The sequence below is a fragment of the Diabrotica virgifera genome, chromosome 8 (genome assembly GCF_917563875.1).
Source record: "Diabrotica virgifera virgifera chromosome 8, PGI_DIABVI_V3a".
In the NCBI taxonomy this organism is placed as follows: Eukaryota; Metazoa; Arthropoda; class Insecta; order Coleoptera; family Chrysomelidae; genus Diabrotica; species Diabrotica virgifera.
In genome coordinates, this window is record NC_065450.1 from 44,785,175 (window position 1) to 44,805,307 (window position 20,133).

A 20,133-nucleotide genomic window follows, 5' to 3' on the forward strand; every position below is an offset into this window, starting at 1 on the left:
TTTGGCGTTTTGATTTATTTTACACGAGATTTATTTAAAAAAATACACTATAAACTTTTGGACGAAAATATGACACATGAATGGAGGAAAGCGAAAGAAAATAAACGCAGTAAGACATAGATCAATGCTTATCCAAATAAACCCAGAACAAATAGAAAGAATATTATGAGAAAAAATTTGATACCGAAGTAATAAAGGAAGACAATGTAATAAATGACGGCGAGAGAAACACAGAGATAGAGCAAATAAGTAGAGAAGAAGTAATAGAAGGATTATCAAACATAAAATTAGGCAATATAGGTGGAGATGATGAAATTGAATCGGAAATAGTAAAATACATTGGAGAAGAAGGAATAAACTGGCCATGGAAAATACACTAACCGGCACAAAAAACCGCCACCCCAAAAAATGGATCATTTTTAATGTCTTGTATTTCCTAAACCTGATGTCCGATTTAAGTAATTCTTTTAATTATCATTATTTTATCATGCAGAATTACCCCTTAAAGTTTGCCGTACTTATTTAAAAACACCTTATATTGACGAAAAACAGGGGTAGTTGTTAAAGTGCCTAACTTTTTTATTATCCAACATAGGCGAATGAATAAAAAAACAGAATGTTAAGAAAACCTGAAGCTATAGTTGGGTTTTAATTTCAGTATTTTATAAAAGCTAGAACATTCCACAGGGTGTTTCAAAATTTGAGAAAAAAACACAGTTTGATTCGTACACTCTGTATACAATGACAGTGTACCTGTCTAGCAACAATATTATTACAGCGATATTGTTAAAGAATAAGGCTATAAGATATTAAAAAATTACTTAAATCGGACATCAGGTTTAGGAAATACAAGACATTAAAAATTACCCATTTTTTTGGGTGGCGGTTTTTTGTGCCGGTGAGTGTATATAAAGACGCGTGGGAAAAACAAACAATCCCTAAAGACTGACAAAACAACATCATTGTACCAATATACAAAAAAGGAGAACATGTAAACTGCGATAACTATAGAGCTATATGTTTGTCATCGGTGTGCTTATAGAGGTATAAATTATACAGGGTGTCCCGAAAAGATTGGTCATAAATTATACCACAGATTTTGGGTTCAAAAATAGGTTGATTGAACCTTACTTACCTTAGTACAAATGTGCACATAAAAAAAGTTACAGACCTTTGAAGTTACAAAATGAAAATAAATTTTTTCCAATATATCGAAAACTATTAGAGATTTTTTACTAAAATGGACATGTGGCATTCTTATGGTATGAGCATCTTGAAAAAAAAATTATAGTGAAATTTGTGCACCCCATAAAAATTTTATGGGGGTTTTGTTTCTTTAAACCCCCCCAAACTTTTGTGTACGTTCCAATTAAATTATTATTGTAGTACTATTAGTTAAACACAATGTTCCTAAAACTTTTTTGCCTCTTAGTACTTTTTCGAAAAGTCAGTTTTTATCGAGATATTTTGAATATTTGTCAAATCCACCACATATTTGTATGTGGTTAAGTACGATTATAGAGACCTGGTAATAATATGAAATAGTAATTTACGTAACAAGTTCCGAAAGTGATATTTTACGAGACGAGTAGGAAGTTTCTAGGGCGAGCCGTAGGCGAGTCCTGGAATCCTGCGAGTCTCGTAAAATCACTTTTGGATCGAGGCGAGTCCTGGAATCCTGCGAGTCTCGTAAAATCACTTTTGGATCGTGTTACGTACAATATTTTTTCTGCAGCCGTTTTGTATGTTAAAAGAATATATGGATAAACTTTTATTAAACACTTTAAAGTTACTCTCGTGAATTCAACTTTAGAAAAATCTACTTATGAATATTAATAACACAATTATTATAACAATTATTTATATTAATACTGTTAGGAATATTAACAGAAGTGGCATTATTGAAATTGGACGGCGTTATGCAGAAAGCTACCATCCCTCAATATATCAGATATTGGGTTGGATGCATATTTGGACAAAAAAATACGAGTTCTGCATTCTATAAAAACTTACCACCTCTAGATTAATATATAACCTATAAAACTATAAAAATGCTATGCCACATATTCAATTTATTTGATATTCTAATTTGCAGAAACCTACCAACCCACTTGGTAGTATAATTTTAATTTACAGAAACCTTCCAACCCACTTGGTAGAATTTTAATAAAGCGCCATTTGCATCCAAGTGGGTTGGTAGCTTTCTGCAAATATTGGGGATTTCCATTTTAACTGTACATCTAAATGTGCAGAAAATGTTTCTGTTAAAAGTCGAAAATATGAATTTGAGAGGTTTTGGTCGCTAAATTCATATGATGCCATGATGCTCAAACTAATTTTATTGCTGCTAGTGTATCCGAGATTGAAAAAAAAGGTCTTATGGTAGAAATATTGAAAAAAGGAAATTATCTAGAATTTATAAAATAAAGGACACAAAAGTGTGTAGAGAAATGTTTATAAATAGGTACTCTAAAGGTAACTGCATTTCGAGTAAACACTGCTTTAAATAAATTTCATGGTCGGGCTCCTATTAGTGATCAAAGAGGTTTAAAAGAGGGAGGCAAAAACAAATTAGCAGATGAACGAATTCAAGCAGTTGTTAGTCATATTAATAAAATACCTAAATACATTTCACACTACCGTCGGGAACAAACAGAGGCGACATATTTACCACCTGGTATCACTTTACAACAAATGTATGACATGTACAAGCAGGAAGAAACCAATCCCGTAAGCATAATGTCATACAATAACATATTCTACACGAAATTTAATTTGAAAATTAAGCCATTAAAAAAATACTTTAAAATGAAAATAGATAATGAAAAGGATGAAGAAAAAAAGAAGAGTTCAAGCAGGAACATACGAAGCATTTGCAAGTTGCAGAGGAGGCACAGAAAATGATAATAGATGATTTCAAGATAGTGACTGAACAAACAGATCAAGAGTGTTTAAGTTTGGCTTGGAAAAAACCCTACCGCTTCCCAGAATACCTACAGGCATCGTATTTGATAAGCGTCAGTTGTGGGTGTATAATGCAGGAATACACAGTGCTAAAGAAAATAGAGGATACTGCTACGTTTGGGTAGAAGGTTCAGCTGGAAGGGGCGACCAAGAAATAGGCTCTTGCCTTATAAAACATGTTACAACTAAATTAACTCCAGAAGTCAAACATTTTACGCTTTGGTGTGATTCTTGCGGTGAGCAAAATCGAAATATTAAGTTAATACTTATGCTTAAATCAATTGTGCATGAGACACGCACAAACCTAGAAAGCATTACCGTAAAATATCTGTTCTGGTCATTGTTTTTTGCCCAACGACACTGATTTCAGTGATATTGAGTTGGCTCTTAAACGAGAGCAAAGAGTATATACCCCAAATGACTATATCGAGGTAATGCGTTCTTGTAGAAAGGAGAGACCATTGGTAGTAACCCAAATGCACGTCGAAGATTTTTTAGGCGTAAAAAACATTGAGAAAAAAATTGCTAATCGCAAAGTGACCGAAGATAAAGAAAAAATTAATTGGTTGAAGATTAGGTCAATCAAAATAGAAAAGTCTGACCCATTTAGGCTAATGATACAACAACACGATTTTTTACAACCGTATCAAAAAATTTCTATCAAAAAATCTTCTCGAGGTAGAACTGCTAACGAAGAAATCTTTAGCGATTTAATACCACTGTGGCCTAACGGGAAGCCTATCGCTGAGGCGAAATTACAAAATTTAAAGGAAATGATGCACCTTATTCCTGCTGATGCATTGACTTTTTATCAAAATTTGCAGGGTGCCAATGTAACTGAAGATGTTGAGGGTTACAATGTCAATGTTGAAGATCTAGATTTTGAAGTGGATGAAGTAGATTAATATTAAAATTTATTAAATTAATACGTTAAGTATGCATATCCTTAACTTCCTGTAAATAAAAATAATTGTTCTAACTTTACTGTCGTTTTTATTTAATATTGTTGGTATTAATTTCCCACTTTGCAAAATGCAGAAACCTACCAATCCACAAAAATTTGCCATTTCTCTTTTTAATTTACAATTAAAATATTTAAACATGTAGAAAATACCAAAATATTTATCCACAGTCAAAAAAAAGTTACAAAGTAGTAGCAACATATATCCTACAGCTTTTTTAAATCAATAAAAACTTTAAACTTGATTATCTTAGTTTGCCACTATCGAGGGTTGGTAGCTTTCTGCATAACGCCGTCCAATTAGTGTTAGACGTGTCAGTACTTCTACTACTTTTTTGAGATATTAATTTAGTTGCGGCCATTTTCAATATGTGAATCTGTCATAATAAAATACAAAGTTGATGTTATTGTCAAAGCCGTTACCTAGCTACCCAAAATTGTCCCGAAAGTAAAAAAAGCAAGTATATTTAAATGGGAAATAAGCCACAATTTTACCTAAAAATGATTTTATTAACAGATTTTTAAAAGACAGATTACATGCTATGATTTTTTGTGGCGGATATTCTTGAGTTGGGATTGATTTCATGTAATCGAATGAACTATCTTTTAGTAAAGTCGTCCCAGGAACGCAACTCATCAATATTGGCAATATCATTTTAAAGTCGTCTACTTTAAAATGTATAATACGTGTCTGAATTGCCGATATAAATGAGTCAGATTAAATAAATTATTAGAAGAATTTTTTACTAAGCAACAACATTTTTATTTATTTAGTATTATTTTGTATTTTGACAACGACACCCGACTTGGGCGTCGAAACGTTAATAAAATCATTTTTAGGTAAAATTGTGGCTTAGTTCCCATTTAAATATACTTGATTATAAAAATGCCACAAGAAAATAGCTTCAGAACAACATTAGTAAAAAAAGCGTCCCGAAAGTGAAAAAATCAGTCCCGAAAGTAGCTACTTTCGGTACGAGTTGTGTAAAATGGTACTTTCGATTTAATAAATCATACTTTTATTTTCGGAACGGCTGCAGAAAAAATTTATAATTTACATTTTTATAATATGAAAAAATACTAAGAGACAAAAAATATTTAAATACACTGTGTTTATCTAATGGTACCACAATAATAATTCAATTTGAACGTACACAAAGGTTTGGGGGGTTTAAGGGAACAAAACCCCATACAATTTTTATGCGGTGTACAAATTTCACTGTTCACATGTCCATTTTCAATAAAAAATCTCAAAGAGTTTTCGACATATATGAAAAAAAATCGATTTTACATTTTGTAACTTCAAAGAGCTGTAACTTTTTTTGTGTGCACTATTGTATATAGGTAAGTGTGGTCAATCAACCTATTTTTGACCGCAGAATCTGTAGTATAATTTATGACCAATCATTTCGGGACACCCTGTATAATTATACATGTCTGCGCAGTCCGCACATACCTAAGTATTATGAGATCTGGAAATAGAAGTAGACTTTTGATTAAAGCTTAATATGTCTACATGACACATTTTAAAATATCAGTCATTAAAATGACAACAATTGATATTTTAAAGTCTTATAAAATACAAAGCGAAAATAATAATGAGCAATTGGATTCAAAAGTGAGTCTTTTAACTTTATATTATAGTTTACAGTAGATATTATATTCCAACTAAGATTTATTGTATCTAATCATAATTTCCTAAGAAACAAAGCTCGATTTAACAACATACTTTCTTTATTACTCCCAATTATCCGAGTATTTATATTGGGAATTAATACTCCCAATATAAATACTGCGCTAACCCATTTTGACAAACATATTAATAGTCATGCAGAGATCCAGCACCATCTAGATTTAGTTCTCAAAGAGAATTATGAGTATTGTTACAAAATCTTTACAGACGCATCAAAGTGTGAGAGAGGAGTAGGTTCTGCCTTCGTTACCCCAAACAATACTTATCAATTTCGTCTCCCATCCTACTTGTCGATTTTCTCTGCTGAGCTCTATGCAGTGCTCAAAGCTATCATGCATATCAATTCTAATGACATTTCTAATTCAGTTATCTTAAGTGACTCACTAAGCGCTCTTCAAACCCTTAAACAGATCTATCCCAAAGGTCCTATTGAGAAACACATTAAATTCGAACTGATGCAGGCTCAAGAAAACGCTAGACGAATCAGATTTATATGGATACCATCCCACATTGGCATTGCATATAACGAAAAAGCTGACCAGTGCGCGAGTGAAATTGCCGTATGTGCCGATATAGAAAAAGATGAGTGTCGAAATACCGCGAGTGATATAAAAGCTTACATTAAGAATCGTGTTTTGTGCAAGTGGAAAAACGAATGGCAATCGTCTCAAACGTCATTGAGACTAATTTAAAAATGACATTACAGCCTGGGAACCGTCAACTCGTAGCAGAAGAGAACAGTTGGTAATAACTCGATTGAGAATTGGACACACGAGACTTACTCACTCACATTTACTGTCTAAAAGCGATCCACCTGTATGTGAAATATGTAATGTACAAATTACTGTTAATCATTTGTTAATTGTATGCCCCCGTTTTGCCAATTATCGCGCCATGTTCAAATACCTAACTGTATAAGTAATTTATTGGGCACTAATTGTTCAACGGACAATATTATAAAATTTTTAAAATCCACAGGAATATTTTATAGAATTTAGCATTGTATTCTGTAGCCGCCGCTAATCACCATCAAGGTAGATGCGGCTGTACTTTCTAAATAAAACAAAAAAAAAACATACTTTCTTTTGGCGAATGAGTATTCACCTTCTTGATGTGCCTATCCGTTACGAATGTTGGCGATCATCATCGCAATCTTTTTCTTATCTGCAGCAGCGCGGAAAAGCTGCACAGCTGTGTTAACCAGGTTCTGAGGTTCTTCAACTAGGATGTTCTTCTTCTTCCCGGACTTCGCTTTCCAAATACACACATCAAAATAATATAGGGGACAAAAAGAAATTGCGAGATTACAGAAGGATTTCAAATATTTCTAAAAAAAGTTATAAACTCGATTCGTTATAATCTAAGAAACTAGAATTATCGCAATACCTCTTGAAAAACTTAAAAGAGGCCTCCACGAAAAAAAAGCCTCCACGAAAAAAAAAATAAAAAACTAATTTGTTGTCCCTCATTCATACTTATTTCTAATTCTTCTCGGTGTATGACACAATGTGTACTATGGCATTGAGAAGCAATTTTTTTTATTTTTGCTGTTAGGCCTGTCAATTTACTTGACATATGAGCCCCTCTGTAGTGTTTGATTCAAGTGGTTTGTAGAACACAAACTCTTCTATAACTTCTTCATGAAGTTGTTCTTCAATTTTGGAAGACATATCAGTAATTCGCCTTTTCACTGTGTTGTTTGACAATGGTATTTTTTAAATTTCTTTGGCTGCCTTTTCTCCTAACTCGGTTTCACCGGAGTAAAAGGGTCTCACCTAGTGTGTGAGGCTTTCCATCCTTTGCAATTCTATATCTAGCAAATTATCTCTAGCTACAATGCCTTTATTAAGTTAGTATCATATTTACAAAGCTAATCATGCATTTATTTTCTTTCTTAAGAAAAGTAGATTCTCTTTTAAAAAAATTCGATCAGCTTACCAACCACATCAGAGTGCTTTGTGTGTTGGTAACGTATCAGCATAGAAGATTTTATGCTTTGGTTCGAAAGAGTTTCGAAACAAGCAACACATTGAGGAACAGGATTGTCACTATTTGGTATGAAAAACTTCACTATAAAACCACACTGTAAGTAGCTTTCGAGGTATTTCCGATTGGCCTGCGGTTTAGGTTTTTTAACATAATCTTTTGAAGTCCCAGGGTTCACCAAAAACTGCTTCATAGCTTAATCTGGAAGCACAACAAGTGCACTGGCAGTTTCGCAGACAGAGGTCCAGAGTAATCACTTGTTTCATCCACGTGACGCGTCCCAGCTGAAATCTTTCCTCGTACCACCAGTGATACGCGTACCACCGGTTGGGAACCTCTGTGTTAGACAAACTCATGATCAGATGGTAAATGTCTTGCTGCGGTATTCTGTTCCACTCCATTGCAAATCTCTCAAACAGTTGCTGTCTTGTATTGAACGAAAATCCTGTTGTACAATGCGTCTGCCCAATATATCCCATACATGCTCAATTGGATTTAAATCTGGCGATTGTGCAGGCCATGGTAAAACCTCAATTTTATTATCGTCGGAGAATGTTCACACGACCCTGGCAGTATGCGGACGCGCATTGTCGTGCATTAATCGAAATTGGAGACCAGATTGTTATGCAACGGGTACAACAATAGGTTCGAGAATAATATCGCGGTAGTATGTTGCATTTAGAAACCGCTCCAGACAAATGAGATTGGTTTTTCCACCAAGAGTGATGCCGCTCCATCATTATTGGGACCGTGCAAGTTCGGAAAAGCGACACCTGGTTTCATAGTTCGGCAACATTTTTCGCACTTTTAATTATATTGGCCAATTATATTAATCTGGTTGCTGGATAATTGTCAAGGCCATAGTCCAAAACAAATTATAAGAAGAAAAATTAATATTAAGGTTATGTTACTAAAAGGTAGATAAACAATTGTATGTAGTAAATAAAATTAATTATTAAAATGCAGTACAGCAAGCAAAATACAATTAATTAAATATACTTTTATATAATAATTGCATATCATATCAACATTGTGAGCAACATATACTTTTTCTTCTTCAATGACAGTAGGTATGAAATATACGTCAATTTGACAATTTCAATTGACAATATGAATTATTTAAGAAAGTTGCAAGATTTCTCCGCTGTTCGCGTACGATCGTTTCTCGTATCACCTCTAATCTAAGTACTCGCACACCGCTAATAGGTACTCCCTTGGTCTGCACGAACTCGTTAACTGTTTTTTTCCTGTTCCGAAGCATTTTCCGTACTTTCTTTTGGGCACCATATAGGTCGTAGTCCATGTCGCTAGTGAATTTAGCCCAATGTTCTCTTTTGATTGATTTTATTCTTGCGTTTACTTCGTTTCCTACTTGGACATATTCTGCGAGAGCTTCTTCAGATTGTGTGCTTTTATATCTCAGGTAGCATTTGCGTTTTAATTCAGAGAGTCTGAGATTCTGAAGTCAAAATTTAAATATATATCTTATTATTTATTACCTATTATTTTAACCGCCAAGTCAAGATTTTAACCGCTAAGACAAAGGATATGACAAGAACCATATGCAGAATGAGATTTAACCACTGTCTTACACCATCATATATATTTAAACTTAATATAGCTGATAGCCCACAATGTATTTGTGGTCAGTTGAGTAACCTACAACACAAAATTTTGACCTGTTCTCTTATTTCTAATAAAGTTAATATGTTTTTAAATTCACTGTATTCTTTGACTGATGTCCACCATCCCATTAATTTAAATTATTTATTAGCATTAGAAAATATATGAGTTGGTATACCGACTATTGTATAAACATATTTTATGGTAGGGGAGCCCAAGCGGGGATTTTTGCAGTTACTCGAGAGCGTCAGATTATCATATGGGGAGAAACCTTGTACCCTGAAAATGTACCTCTACCATATATTGGCTCTTAACACAGGGGAGTTCGTTAAGGGGGGCCCGAAAAAAAAATCTATCCTTAAGAAAACTCCAAATTGTCAGATTAAGATAAGGTAAGTTAAATACATGCAAAAGAGTGTATACAGTGCGTCCATAAAGTAACGCATAAATTCGTTATTTCGTAAACCAGCGACTTTAAGGAAGAATCCCGAAACAGGTCGATTTTTATTTTTAAATTCCGATTTTTTGGCATATATATCATACTAGTGACGTCATCCATATGAACGTGATGACGTAATCGATGATTTTTTTAAATGGGAACAGGGGTCATGTGATAGCTCATTTGAAAGGGTATTCAATTATCTATCCAATAATATAAACATTAACATAATTATTTATACAAGGTGTTCAAAAAACAATTTTTTTAATTAAAATAAGGTAGACAAAAAGAAGAATATATGTAATTTATTTTAATTCAAAATGCATTTTACTACTGTCAGTAAAGAGAAAAAAATTTTATTTGACAAATAAACATTAATTTTCGTTTAAGCGAAATGTTCAAACTGCCAAGAGACAGGTGGGTGGCAGCTTAACATTGAGTTTATGCGAAAAACAATATTTATTTGTCAAATAAACATTTTTTCCTGTTTTCTGACAACAGTAAAACGTATGTTGAATTAAATAAATTACATACATTCTTCCTTTTGTCTCAATTATTTTAATTAAAAAAAAATGTTTTTTTGAACACCTTGTATAAATAAATATGTTAATGTTTATATTAGTAAATAGAGAATTGAATAACCTTTCAAATGAGCTATCAGATGACCCCTATTCTCATTTAAAAAAATCATCAATTACGTCATCATGCCCAGATGGATGACGTCACTAGTATGAAATATATGCCAAAAAATCGGAATTTAAGAATAAAAATCGATCTGTTTCGGGATTTTTCCTTAATATCGCCGGTTTACGAAATAATGAATTTATGCGTTACTTTATGGACGCACTGTATTTCAAAAATCTGACGATTTGAGCCGGGCGTAAGGAAATGGGTGAGTCCCAAAGTTTCACAAGAAAAAAGCGAATATTTCGCGAAATAAATGACACATCGAAAAACTAAAAAATTTGTGTTCAATATTTTTTAAAAATCTATCGAATGATAGATACTACGACCTCCAACGGTGAGGGGTGGGGGGTAAATTTAATATTTTAAATACGAGTCCCGCGATATTTCGCGAAATGAACATCAGATCGAAACACTGTAAAATACACTTATTCAATATTTTTGAAAAATCTATAGAATGGCACCACACACGACCTCCCACGCAGGTGGGAGGGGGGGGGGGGTTACTTTAAAATCCTAAATAGGAGACCCCATTTTTTATTGCAGATTTGGATTCCTTACGTAAAAATAAGTAACTTTTATGCGAAACATTTTTTCGAATTATGGATAGATGGCGTTATAATCGGAAAAAACGATTGTTGGAAATGGAAAATTAAATTAAAAATGGCAAGCGCCCACTAAAATGAAAAAATTTACTTAACTTTTTTTTGTTTTGGGACCTACTCTTCACAATCCAATAGGTCCCCAAAGCGCTCGAGTGACTGCACATTTAGCGTACTTTGCTCCCCTCCCACTACCATTAGATATTAAACTTAAATTGTAATTGTAAAATATAGAGTAAATATTTCTTGTAAATTGTTATATATTAAAAGAAAAAAGAAAAGAAAAAAAATATAAAAAAAAGAAAAAATATAAAAAAAATAATAGAAAAAAATATATAATTAAAAAATATATAACAAAAATATGTAGATAAAAATTAATGACGAACTTAAACAGTCCATAATAAAATGTTTTCGAATTAAGTAGAGGGCTAAAGAAGAATGTTGCAATTTTTGCTGTGGAACTCTTGAGAACATCATTTAGAAAAAAATAAAAAAAATAAAAAATACATTATAAAAAATTATAAAAAAAATACAAAAATAATTATTTATTAGTAGAATTGTTTATTAGAAATTAATATTAGTATTAGTTTTAGGATAAGATACGAAAAAATGACTAATAAAATAAAAAAATTGTAAAATCAATTTTCGATATTGTGAAATGTAAAGGTACTCTTGAGTGACATTCATATTTTTTGACAGCCCTCGTATAACATTAATTAAATTTGATATTTGATGATTGCATCTTAGATTATATACGATGCAGAGTATTTTATAAAGAATAACTTTTCTTCGTAAAACTGATATTAAAAAACTTATCAATAGGTTCCAAGTTACGCAGACATACTGTATAAGAGCTAAAAAAAATTTTTTTGCTGAACATTTATTATTGTTGAAGCTTATTATTAAATGTATTTTAGGTAAGTTTTACAGAAAAAAGTATTGATCACTTTGTATTAACATTTTTTAGCTGGTAATTTTCGGTTTTTGCATTACATTTATGTTATCTTTCTTAATTTTCTTAAAAAGAAATAGTCTATTTCATTTCTAAAGTAAAATAATTTAGCATTTTAAAGATCACATCCTAAGCTTTAAGAAAGCACTTATAAAACTGTAATTGATCTGTTCAAACTTGAGTAATACCGTCTTAAAGTGGTGGTAATTCTATAAAACTACGAAGATTTCAAGAATTACATTTTTTGAGACGTCATATCATTTGAATTAAATTTTTGAGATTTTGTTTGAATAAAACATCATTTAGTAAGATGCTTGAAAAGTAAGTTTTGTAAAATTGAGAGTTTTATAAGAAAAATTGTATTAGTTACACATTTTTAAATCATTTAAAAAAAATTCATGTAAGGCCCACTTTCCGCCCACACCGTACTTATGCTCTTACATTTTATGTCTTTCTATTATAACCATAAGATAGCTTAATTATTCTTCTCTCATGTTCAATTTGTAAAATTTCATTTGATCCATTGGTTAAAGAATTACATTAAAATAGGTCAACGGTGCATTTCGCCGTAGGTACGTTAGTTTACAGTGCGCCAATGTTTGTGAGAAGGGTGACTTTAGAGTTATAAATGAAAAATTATAGAAGATACAGATTTAATTTTAGAAAATTCTTTATGTAAGGATTTTTTTGTAAAATTTTCTGAATTTTTCAATGGTTAAGTCAGTTTCTTTCTAAAATTTATATTTTCGGAGTTATTAAAAAGAAAACATCTAATTTCGTAGTTCATTTGTGTAATAAAAAATGAAGCACCTACTTCTCGAGTAGAACTTTTTGATATGTTGTTTATTAAACATTTCTTAATGAAATTACAAAAAGTTCTATCTTGTTTGATTTTTTCCGAAGTGAAAATCTATATGCACCCCCCTATTATACAAAAGACACAATTTAAATATCTCATTATTTATTATTTCTTTTGTAGGGCAAGCAAGACATTTTACACGTAGCAACATTATTAGAAAGTGAAAATTTAAAAATATTAAGCTTATGTTTAGATATTTTAGAAAATTATGCTGCAAATAAATCAACACACTCGTTTCTATTGACGACTTTGGGTATTTACGAGGCCATAGAAACATTGTCGATAAGGTAGGGCAAATAGGTTTATAATAGAATTTTTAGTACTCCAATCCAAGCCACGTATAACTGAACAGATTTAAATGAAACCCTTAAGGTCACTTGCACCACATCAACGAACGTCTGTAGTCTGTCGTTTGTTGTCCTCGCGGTTGCTGATAAATGGGTTTTACTGTACATTGTCCTCAAAATAAAATACATATAAAAAAATATCAAACATACCAAAAATATAAAAATAGTATATTGTACAAGTGAGAAAAAAGACATATTCCTCACGAGCGCAGAAGTTTGTTGGCACGAGCCGAGGCACGAGGCGAGTGTCGCAAATCAAGCGAGGGAGAAATATGTAATTTGTTCACGTGTTGTACACTGTAGTTTTTCTATGGATGCGTTATTTTCAAGAGTTCAATCTTCAAAATTAAATAGTTTAGGTGCGTTTAGGTATATTATATGCCTAAATTGAAATAAAATACATATAGGTGCACACATGTAGGCAGACGCGGATCTAGAAATTCATAATAGGGGGGTCCAGACTTACCGCAAATATTATATTATCCAGATGTAGCCATACGACTCACACTTACTGTAAGGATAAAATTCACTCATTCCAGATACCTACAGTATCAAAAGGATTGAGCTTTGGTGGGACTCTTTGCGTGTTATCAAGCCGTAACAACGCGTAGGTGACTTGCTACATCGAAGTATCATCCAAAAAATTTCTTACGCATCTGCGTATTGAAAGTAGCACAGCTTTATTATTCCAGATTTAGCTCACACTCCCATAAAGGGAAAGTTTATTCATCCCAGATATACAATGCTTAGGCACAGTGCATATACAATGCTAAAGGCTGCTGGTTCAAAACAGCTGACATATTAGCTCCGCCGTCGTAACCTTGCCCACGAAGATTTGAAATAAGTCTAGAGTCCCTCTAGGTATCTGAGTTCCCATGTTATAACGCTTGACAATGTCTCTCCAGTTAAATCTTGCACCACTAATAATATTAAACAATCTTCTTTTAAACAGTAAGTACTTCTTTTTGTCTATATATCGCACACATAATGTTAATTGTTCATTGGAGGTGATGTCAGTTGTTTCATCTACCAAAATAGAAAACTATTTGCTTCACTTAACCGATTTAACAATTTTTTTCTCAATAACAGTGCCACAACAGTCTATGAGGTCTTTTTGCGTTGTTTTATCACCATCATCTCTGTGCCCTCTTAAAGGAATGTTTTGTCGACCGCAAAAAACAATTATTGTTTTTACAATCGGAACAAGTTTCATTCGATTTTCGTTTACGGTTTTTTTAACTTCATTATTCAATTGAAAGAAATAGTATAGTATAGTTGTTGGAAAAATACAGGATATATTGATGGAAAAATACAGGAGTAAAGAAACAAACGCTCATATGGTATTCATTGATCTTGAGAAAGCATATGATAGAGTTCCTCGAGAGATTCTGTGGTGGGCACTCAATAAGAAAGGAGTCCCTGGTGAATATGTAAAGATTGTGAGGGATATGTATGAGGGAGTAACGACTAGTGTTAGGACAGGTGTGGGAGAGACTGATAAATTTCATGTGAAAGTAGGATTGCATCAAGGTTCTGTGCTTAGTCCGTATTTATTCTCATTAGTTTTGGACCAGATAACAGCGAAAATACAGGGTAACATTCCATGGTGCTTAATGTATGCTGATGATGTCGTGTTAGTAGGAAATAGTGAAAGAGACTTAGAACAAAAACTGGAACAGTGGAGACAAGCTCTGGAGGAAAAAGGTTTAAAACTTAGTAGGACAAAAACAGAGTATTTGGAATGTTCATTTAAAGATGGAGCTACTACAAATAAAATGGTATCTTTGGATGGTGAAATGATTGTAAAAAGCAATAGTTTTAAGTACCTAGGATCGGTATTACAGAGTAATGGAGAAATAGATGGAGATGCATGCAGTAGAATTAGGGCTGGATGGATGAAGTGGAAAGAAGCGAGTGGTGTGTTGTGTGACAGAAAAATTCCAATGAAGCTGAAGGGAAAATTCTATAAAACAGCCATAAGACCAGCTATGATGTACGGAACTGAATGTTGGGCAGTGAAAAAGAAAGAGGAACAGCGAATGCATGTGGCGGAAATGAGAATGCTTAGATGGATGAGTGGAGTGACAAAGAAGGATAAAATTAGAAATGAGTATATTAGGGGAAGTCTAGGTGTGGCACCAATTGATGCCAAAATGAGAGAGCATAGGTTAAGATGGTTTGGTCATGTTCAACGTCGAGACGTTAACCACCCAATACGAAGAATAGCTGAAGTGCAGATTCCTGGAAGGAGTAGGAGAGGAAGACCAAAGAAGACCTGGGGGGAGACGATAAGGCAGGACATGTTGGTAAAGGGGATTAACATTGATATGGCCCAAGATAGAATTGTGTGGAGAAATGCAATTAGGGAAGCCGACCCCGCATAGGGATAAGGCAAAGAGAATGATGATGAGTATAGTATAGTTGTTCCAAAAGATGGCATAACCCAGACATCCAAAGTGAAAGTTATCCTTCAACACCAAATTGTTCTATTTGGTCCACACAATGTCCAGAAAAAAGTCACACCATTTTGAGCGTCGGGTTTGGGGGGGGGGAGAGGGGGGAGAAATCGGTAAATTCGTAGTTTTTAAGTTTTTCGCCAATATTTCTAAAACTATGCGGTTTAGCATGAACAACCCTCTATACAAAATTGTTCTACATTAAATTTGAAATAAAAAAGGCCCTATGCATAATCTTTCTAAAATTCATGGTTCCAAAGTTACGGAGGTAGTATAGTATAACTGGTCCAAAAAAAGGACTAACCCAAACATCCAAAGTAAAAGTTTTCCTCCAACACCAAATTGTTCTATATGATCCACATATAGTTCAGTAAAAAGTTACACCATTTTGAGCGTCCGGTTTGGGGGGGAGATGGGGGAGAAGTCCAGGGCCGTCTTAACCCGGGGGTGCAAGGGGTGCGAGGCACCCGGGCGCCAAGTCCAAGGGGCGCAAGCCGAACACTTGCTAGGCTCAAACTTGCGCTTGTGCTTAAAAAACTACAAATAACAAACATTTACAAGTGCACTTTCAAAGGCTTTCATTTTTTACAAACTCTATTACTGCTTACTACACCTACGATATACAAATGGAATATGAAACCCATTTAGATTATTGCGACATAATTTCAAGAAGGTGACGCGTACACTAGTTTAAGTAATACCAGATAAATTAAGATTATTTCTAACAGAACATGGACCAGTGCAAATTAAAAGATCTAAGTAAGTATGTATCCTGTAGATTAGATAGCAATAACCAGGGGCGGCCCGTCAGGGTAGGCAAGGTAGACGCCGCCTAACCTCTTCAAATGTACAACAATAAATTATATATTAGTATAAATTGCTTATGTCAAAACTGTAATTTATAAATTTTGATGCAATACCTAAGTATCTAAAATCTAAAATAAAACAAAGCTACTTTTTAATTCATCTCCGAAGTTGTAATAATTATTGTACGCTCCCCGTAGCGTAGCACTACTAACGACGTTATTATCAACTTTGGTACTAAGGTAAGTTAGCTTAAATCGACCAATTTTAAGCTCAGGAATGTAAGGTTAAGCTGTGGCCCATTCTTTACCAAACACCCTGTACCTATATAGGTATGTACATATTATATTATTATACACTGTATGTGTCGCCTACCCGTATACTGAGGTCACGAGCCGCCTCTGGCAATAACAGGTCCTTTGCAGATACCTATTATACAAAAAGTTTAAAAAATAAACGAAATTATCAAACGAGATCTCATAAATATATTCTGTATCTAATAGTGATTCTGTATTTTGTTTTTACTGTAAGCTTTTCAATGCCAATGTTACTGCTTTTAATACCCACATTGGTTTCAGACACCAGAAAAGTTCTGGTCACTTAATTTCTGTAAAAAAATATTTAGGTCTAAAAAAAGACTTTCCTACTATTAGACAGCCATACAATAGACTCTGTCAATCAAGCAGCAGTTGAACGCAAAAGAAAAAGGTGGACGGCGGTTTTAGAAAGAATTATCGAAATAATAACATTTTTAGCACACCAAATTTACCATTAAGAGGAACCAGTCAAAGGTTGTATGAATCGGATAACGGTAACTTCATTAATATAATGTATTTCCAGTTTTGATAATAGGCTGTCAGAGCACATTACACGAATTCGAAGTGTTCAGCATCGTATGCCCCATTATCTTGGACATAATATTTAAAATGAATTGATAAAGTGTAATTGGTGAAAAAATTAAATGCACAATTATTGTTGATTTTTTAAAACAATCTAAATATTATTCTATAATTTTAGATTGCACACCTGATATTTTACTCAAGGAACAACTTACTATTGTGTTTAGGTTCGTTTATCTCAATTCGTCAACAAAGCTTGCCGAAGTTAGATTTGCATTGGTAGTTGCATTTTCTAGGTTTTTTACTGGTTACTGATAGTTGATACTACCGGACAAGGATTAGCAAATTATTTGTTAGAATTTTTAAAATGAATGAATATTGATTTAGATGATTTACGAGGCCAAGGGTATGATAATGGGGCAAATACGAGAGAGAAAAAATACTAGCCTTCAAAAAAAAATTACAAAAAAAACTAGTGCATGGAAAAAGATCTGATATAGATGTTGAAGATCTATTCCATGAGTTAGAATTGTTACCAATATTTTTTATAAATAAAGACACAACTCCACTCGATATTTTAAGTTATATTAGGTATACTCTAATAATTTACTTCCGTTTTCCCAAATCTTTCTACATGTCTAAGGATATATTTAACACTTTCAGTAACACTAGCTGAAGGAGAAATGTCTTTTTCTAAACTTAAATTGACCAAAAATTATCTGCGCTCAACAGTGGGTGAATACAGATTAACAAACCTGTCTTTAATAAGTATAGAAAAGCACATAAATTAGATATCACCGAAGTTGAGCGAAGTAATAAGTTTTGGCAACTTAAAGCTAGAAAAGTTGACTTTGATAAATAGTGTTAAAAGATTGATCTTGTTTGAATACTGAAACCATGTTTTTTAATATATAAATAAAGAAAGCAAACATAATTAGTTTTAATTTTAGCGTACTTATAACCTATATTCCAAAGTATATTATCTTTTGACAAAAGGGGGCGCAAAGTTGAATCTTGCACCCCGGCGCCGTTTATGCTTAAGACGGCCCTGGAGAAGTCGGTAAATTAGTAGTTTTTTTACGTTTTTCGTCAATATTTCTAAAACTATACTTTAGCGTAAACAATGTTATATACAAAAATGTTCTACATTAAATTTAAAATAAAAAATGTTGTATACATAATTGTTATAAAATCAACGGTTCCAGAGTTACGGAGGGTGAAAATTCGAGGTTTTCTATACTTTTTATATTTTTTGGGCAATATTTATGATATAACTATACCAAAAACCCAGACATCCAAAGTGAACGTTATCATCCAACACCAAATTGTTCTATATGGTCCACATAATGTTCAGAAAAAAGTCACACCATTTTGAGCGTCGGGTTTGGGGGAGGGAGAGGGTGGAGAAATCGGTAAATATAAAAAGTATCGAAAACCTCCACTTTTCACCCTCCGTAACTCCGGAACCGTTGATTTTATAACAATTATGTATAGATAGAACCTTTTTTGTTTTAAATTTTATGTAGCATATTTTTCTATAGAACATTCCTTACGCTGAAGCATAGTTTTAGAAATATTGACGAAAAACGTAAAAAACTACTAATTTACCGACTTCTCCCCCATCTCCCCACGAAACCAGAGGCTTAAAATGCTGTAACGTTTTACTGAACAATATGTGGACCATATAGAACAATTTGGTGTTGAAGAAAACTTTTACTTTGGATGTCTGGGTTAGGCCTTTTTTGGACCAATTATACTATACTACCTCCGTAACTTTGGAACCGTTCATTTTAGAAGGGTTATGCATAGGGCCTTTTTTTATTTCAAATTTAATGTAGAACAATTTTGTGTAGAGGGTTGTTCATGCTAAACCGCTTAGTTTTAGAAATATTGACGAAAAACCTAAAAAACTACGAATTTACCGATTTCTCCCCCCTCTCCCCCCCAAACCCGATGCTAAAAATGGTGTGACTTTTTTCTGAACATTATGTGGACCATATAGAACAATTTGGTGTTAAAGGATAACTTTCACTTTGGATGTCTGGGTTTGGGTCTAACTATACCATACTATAACGTTTTCTATCTTACCTCCAGACACTTTTTTAAAGTTGCTACGTTCTAATTGAGCCGATTTATGATAGTTATTATCAGAATGGATTTCATATTTCATATCGCTTTCTTGAATTTCTGAAGGGGCTTAGTAACTAAGTTTTGTAACGCGATTTTGCTTTGACCCCCTCTTTAGGCCCGAATAAGCACCTTCATCTTTCTTGTTGTAAGATAGCCACGGGAATTTATTTAACCACAAGCTGGAATTGTCTTGAGTGTCCCCATTCTACTGCCTTTGGAAATCTGTGTTCACTTTCAGGAACCCAAGGTTCAGTTAGGACACGATATTTTAACTCGTCACTGCACTTATCGTTACCCACAAAGCAATACTGCAGTTTCTGACATCTGACGTTAACATAGGCCTATTATTACCATCGGTAACAGTAGTAGACCGAGATCTTACTTCAAAACATAGGTTTTTTGATGAACTACATACTGCATTAACAGTTAGGCAGGCCGCACATCAAAGAAACATGAAACGTAAATTACGTTTCATGGAAATAAACCACTGCTAAACAAATATATGTCCGGCCATTTATGAAACTCTCCGAAAATAAAAATGTGTCATGAGCATGAATCACACCCGTTTCATTGGTAGGCGGACTTTGAGATTTGTTTAGCAGTGTTTTCCTTTCATGAAACATGTTTTTCGTTTCATGTTTCATGTTTTTCGTTTCATGTTTCATGTTTTTCGTTTCATGTTTCTTTGGTGTGCGGCTTGCCTTATAATTAACAGTTTTGAAAGGTAATTCCTGGTAAGTTTTGCTTCAACACATTTTGTTTGACAAAAATAATTGTGTTTGTATTGTGCATGT

The 20,133-nt window shown here is 33.3% G+C and overlaps 1 protein-coding gene across 1 annotated transcript in view; it reads left to right on the forward strand.

The window, feature by feature from the left end:
• The first annotated feature begins 5,471 nt into the window (after positions 1-5,471).
• Positions 5,472-20,133, forward strand: part of LOC126890145 (armadillo repeat-containing protein 1-like) — an 80,927-nt gene continuing 66,265 nt past the window's right edge. Inside the window, exons 1-2 of the mRNA XM_050658995.1 lie at positions 5,472-5,543; positions 12,884-13,050. Coding sequence (XP_050514952.1) covers positions 5,472-5,543; positions 12,884-13,050 — 239 coding nt within the window. The remainder of the gene's footprint in view (positions 5,544-12,883; positions 13,051-20,133) is intronic.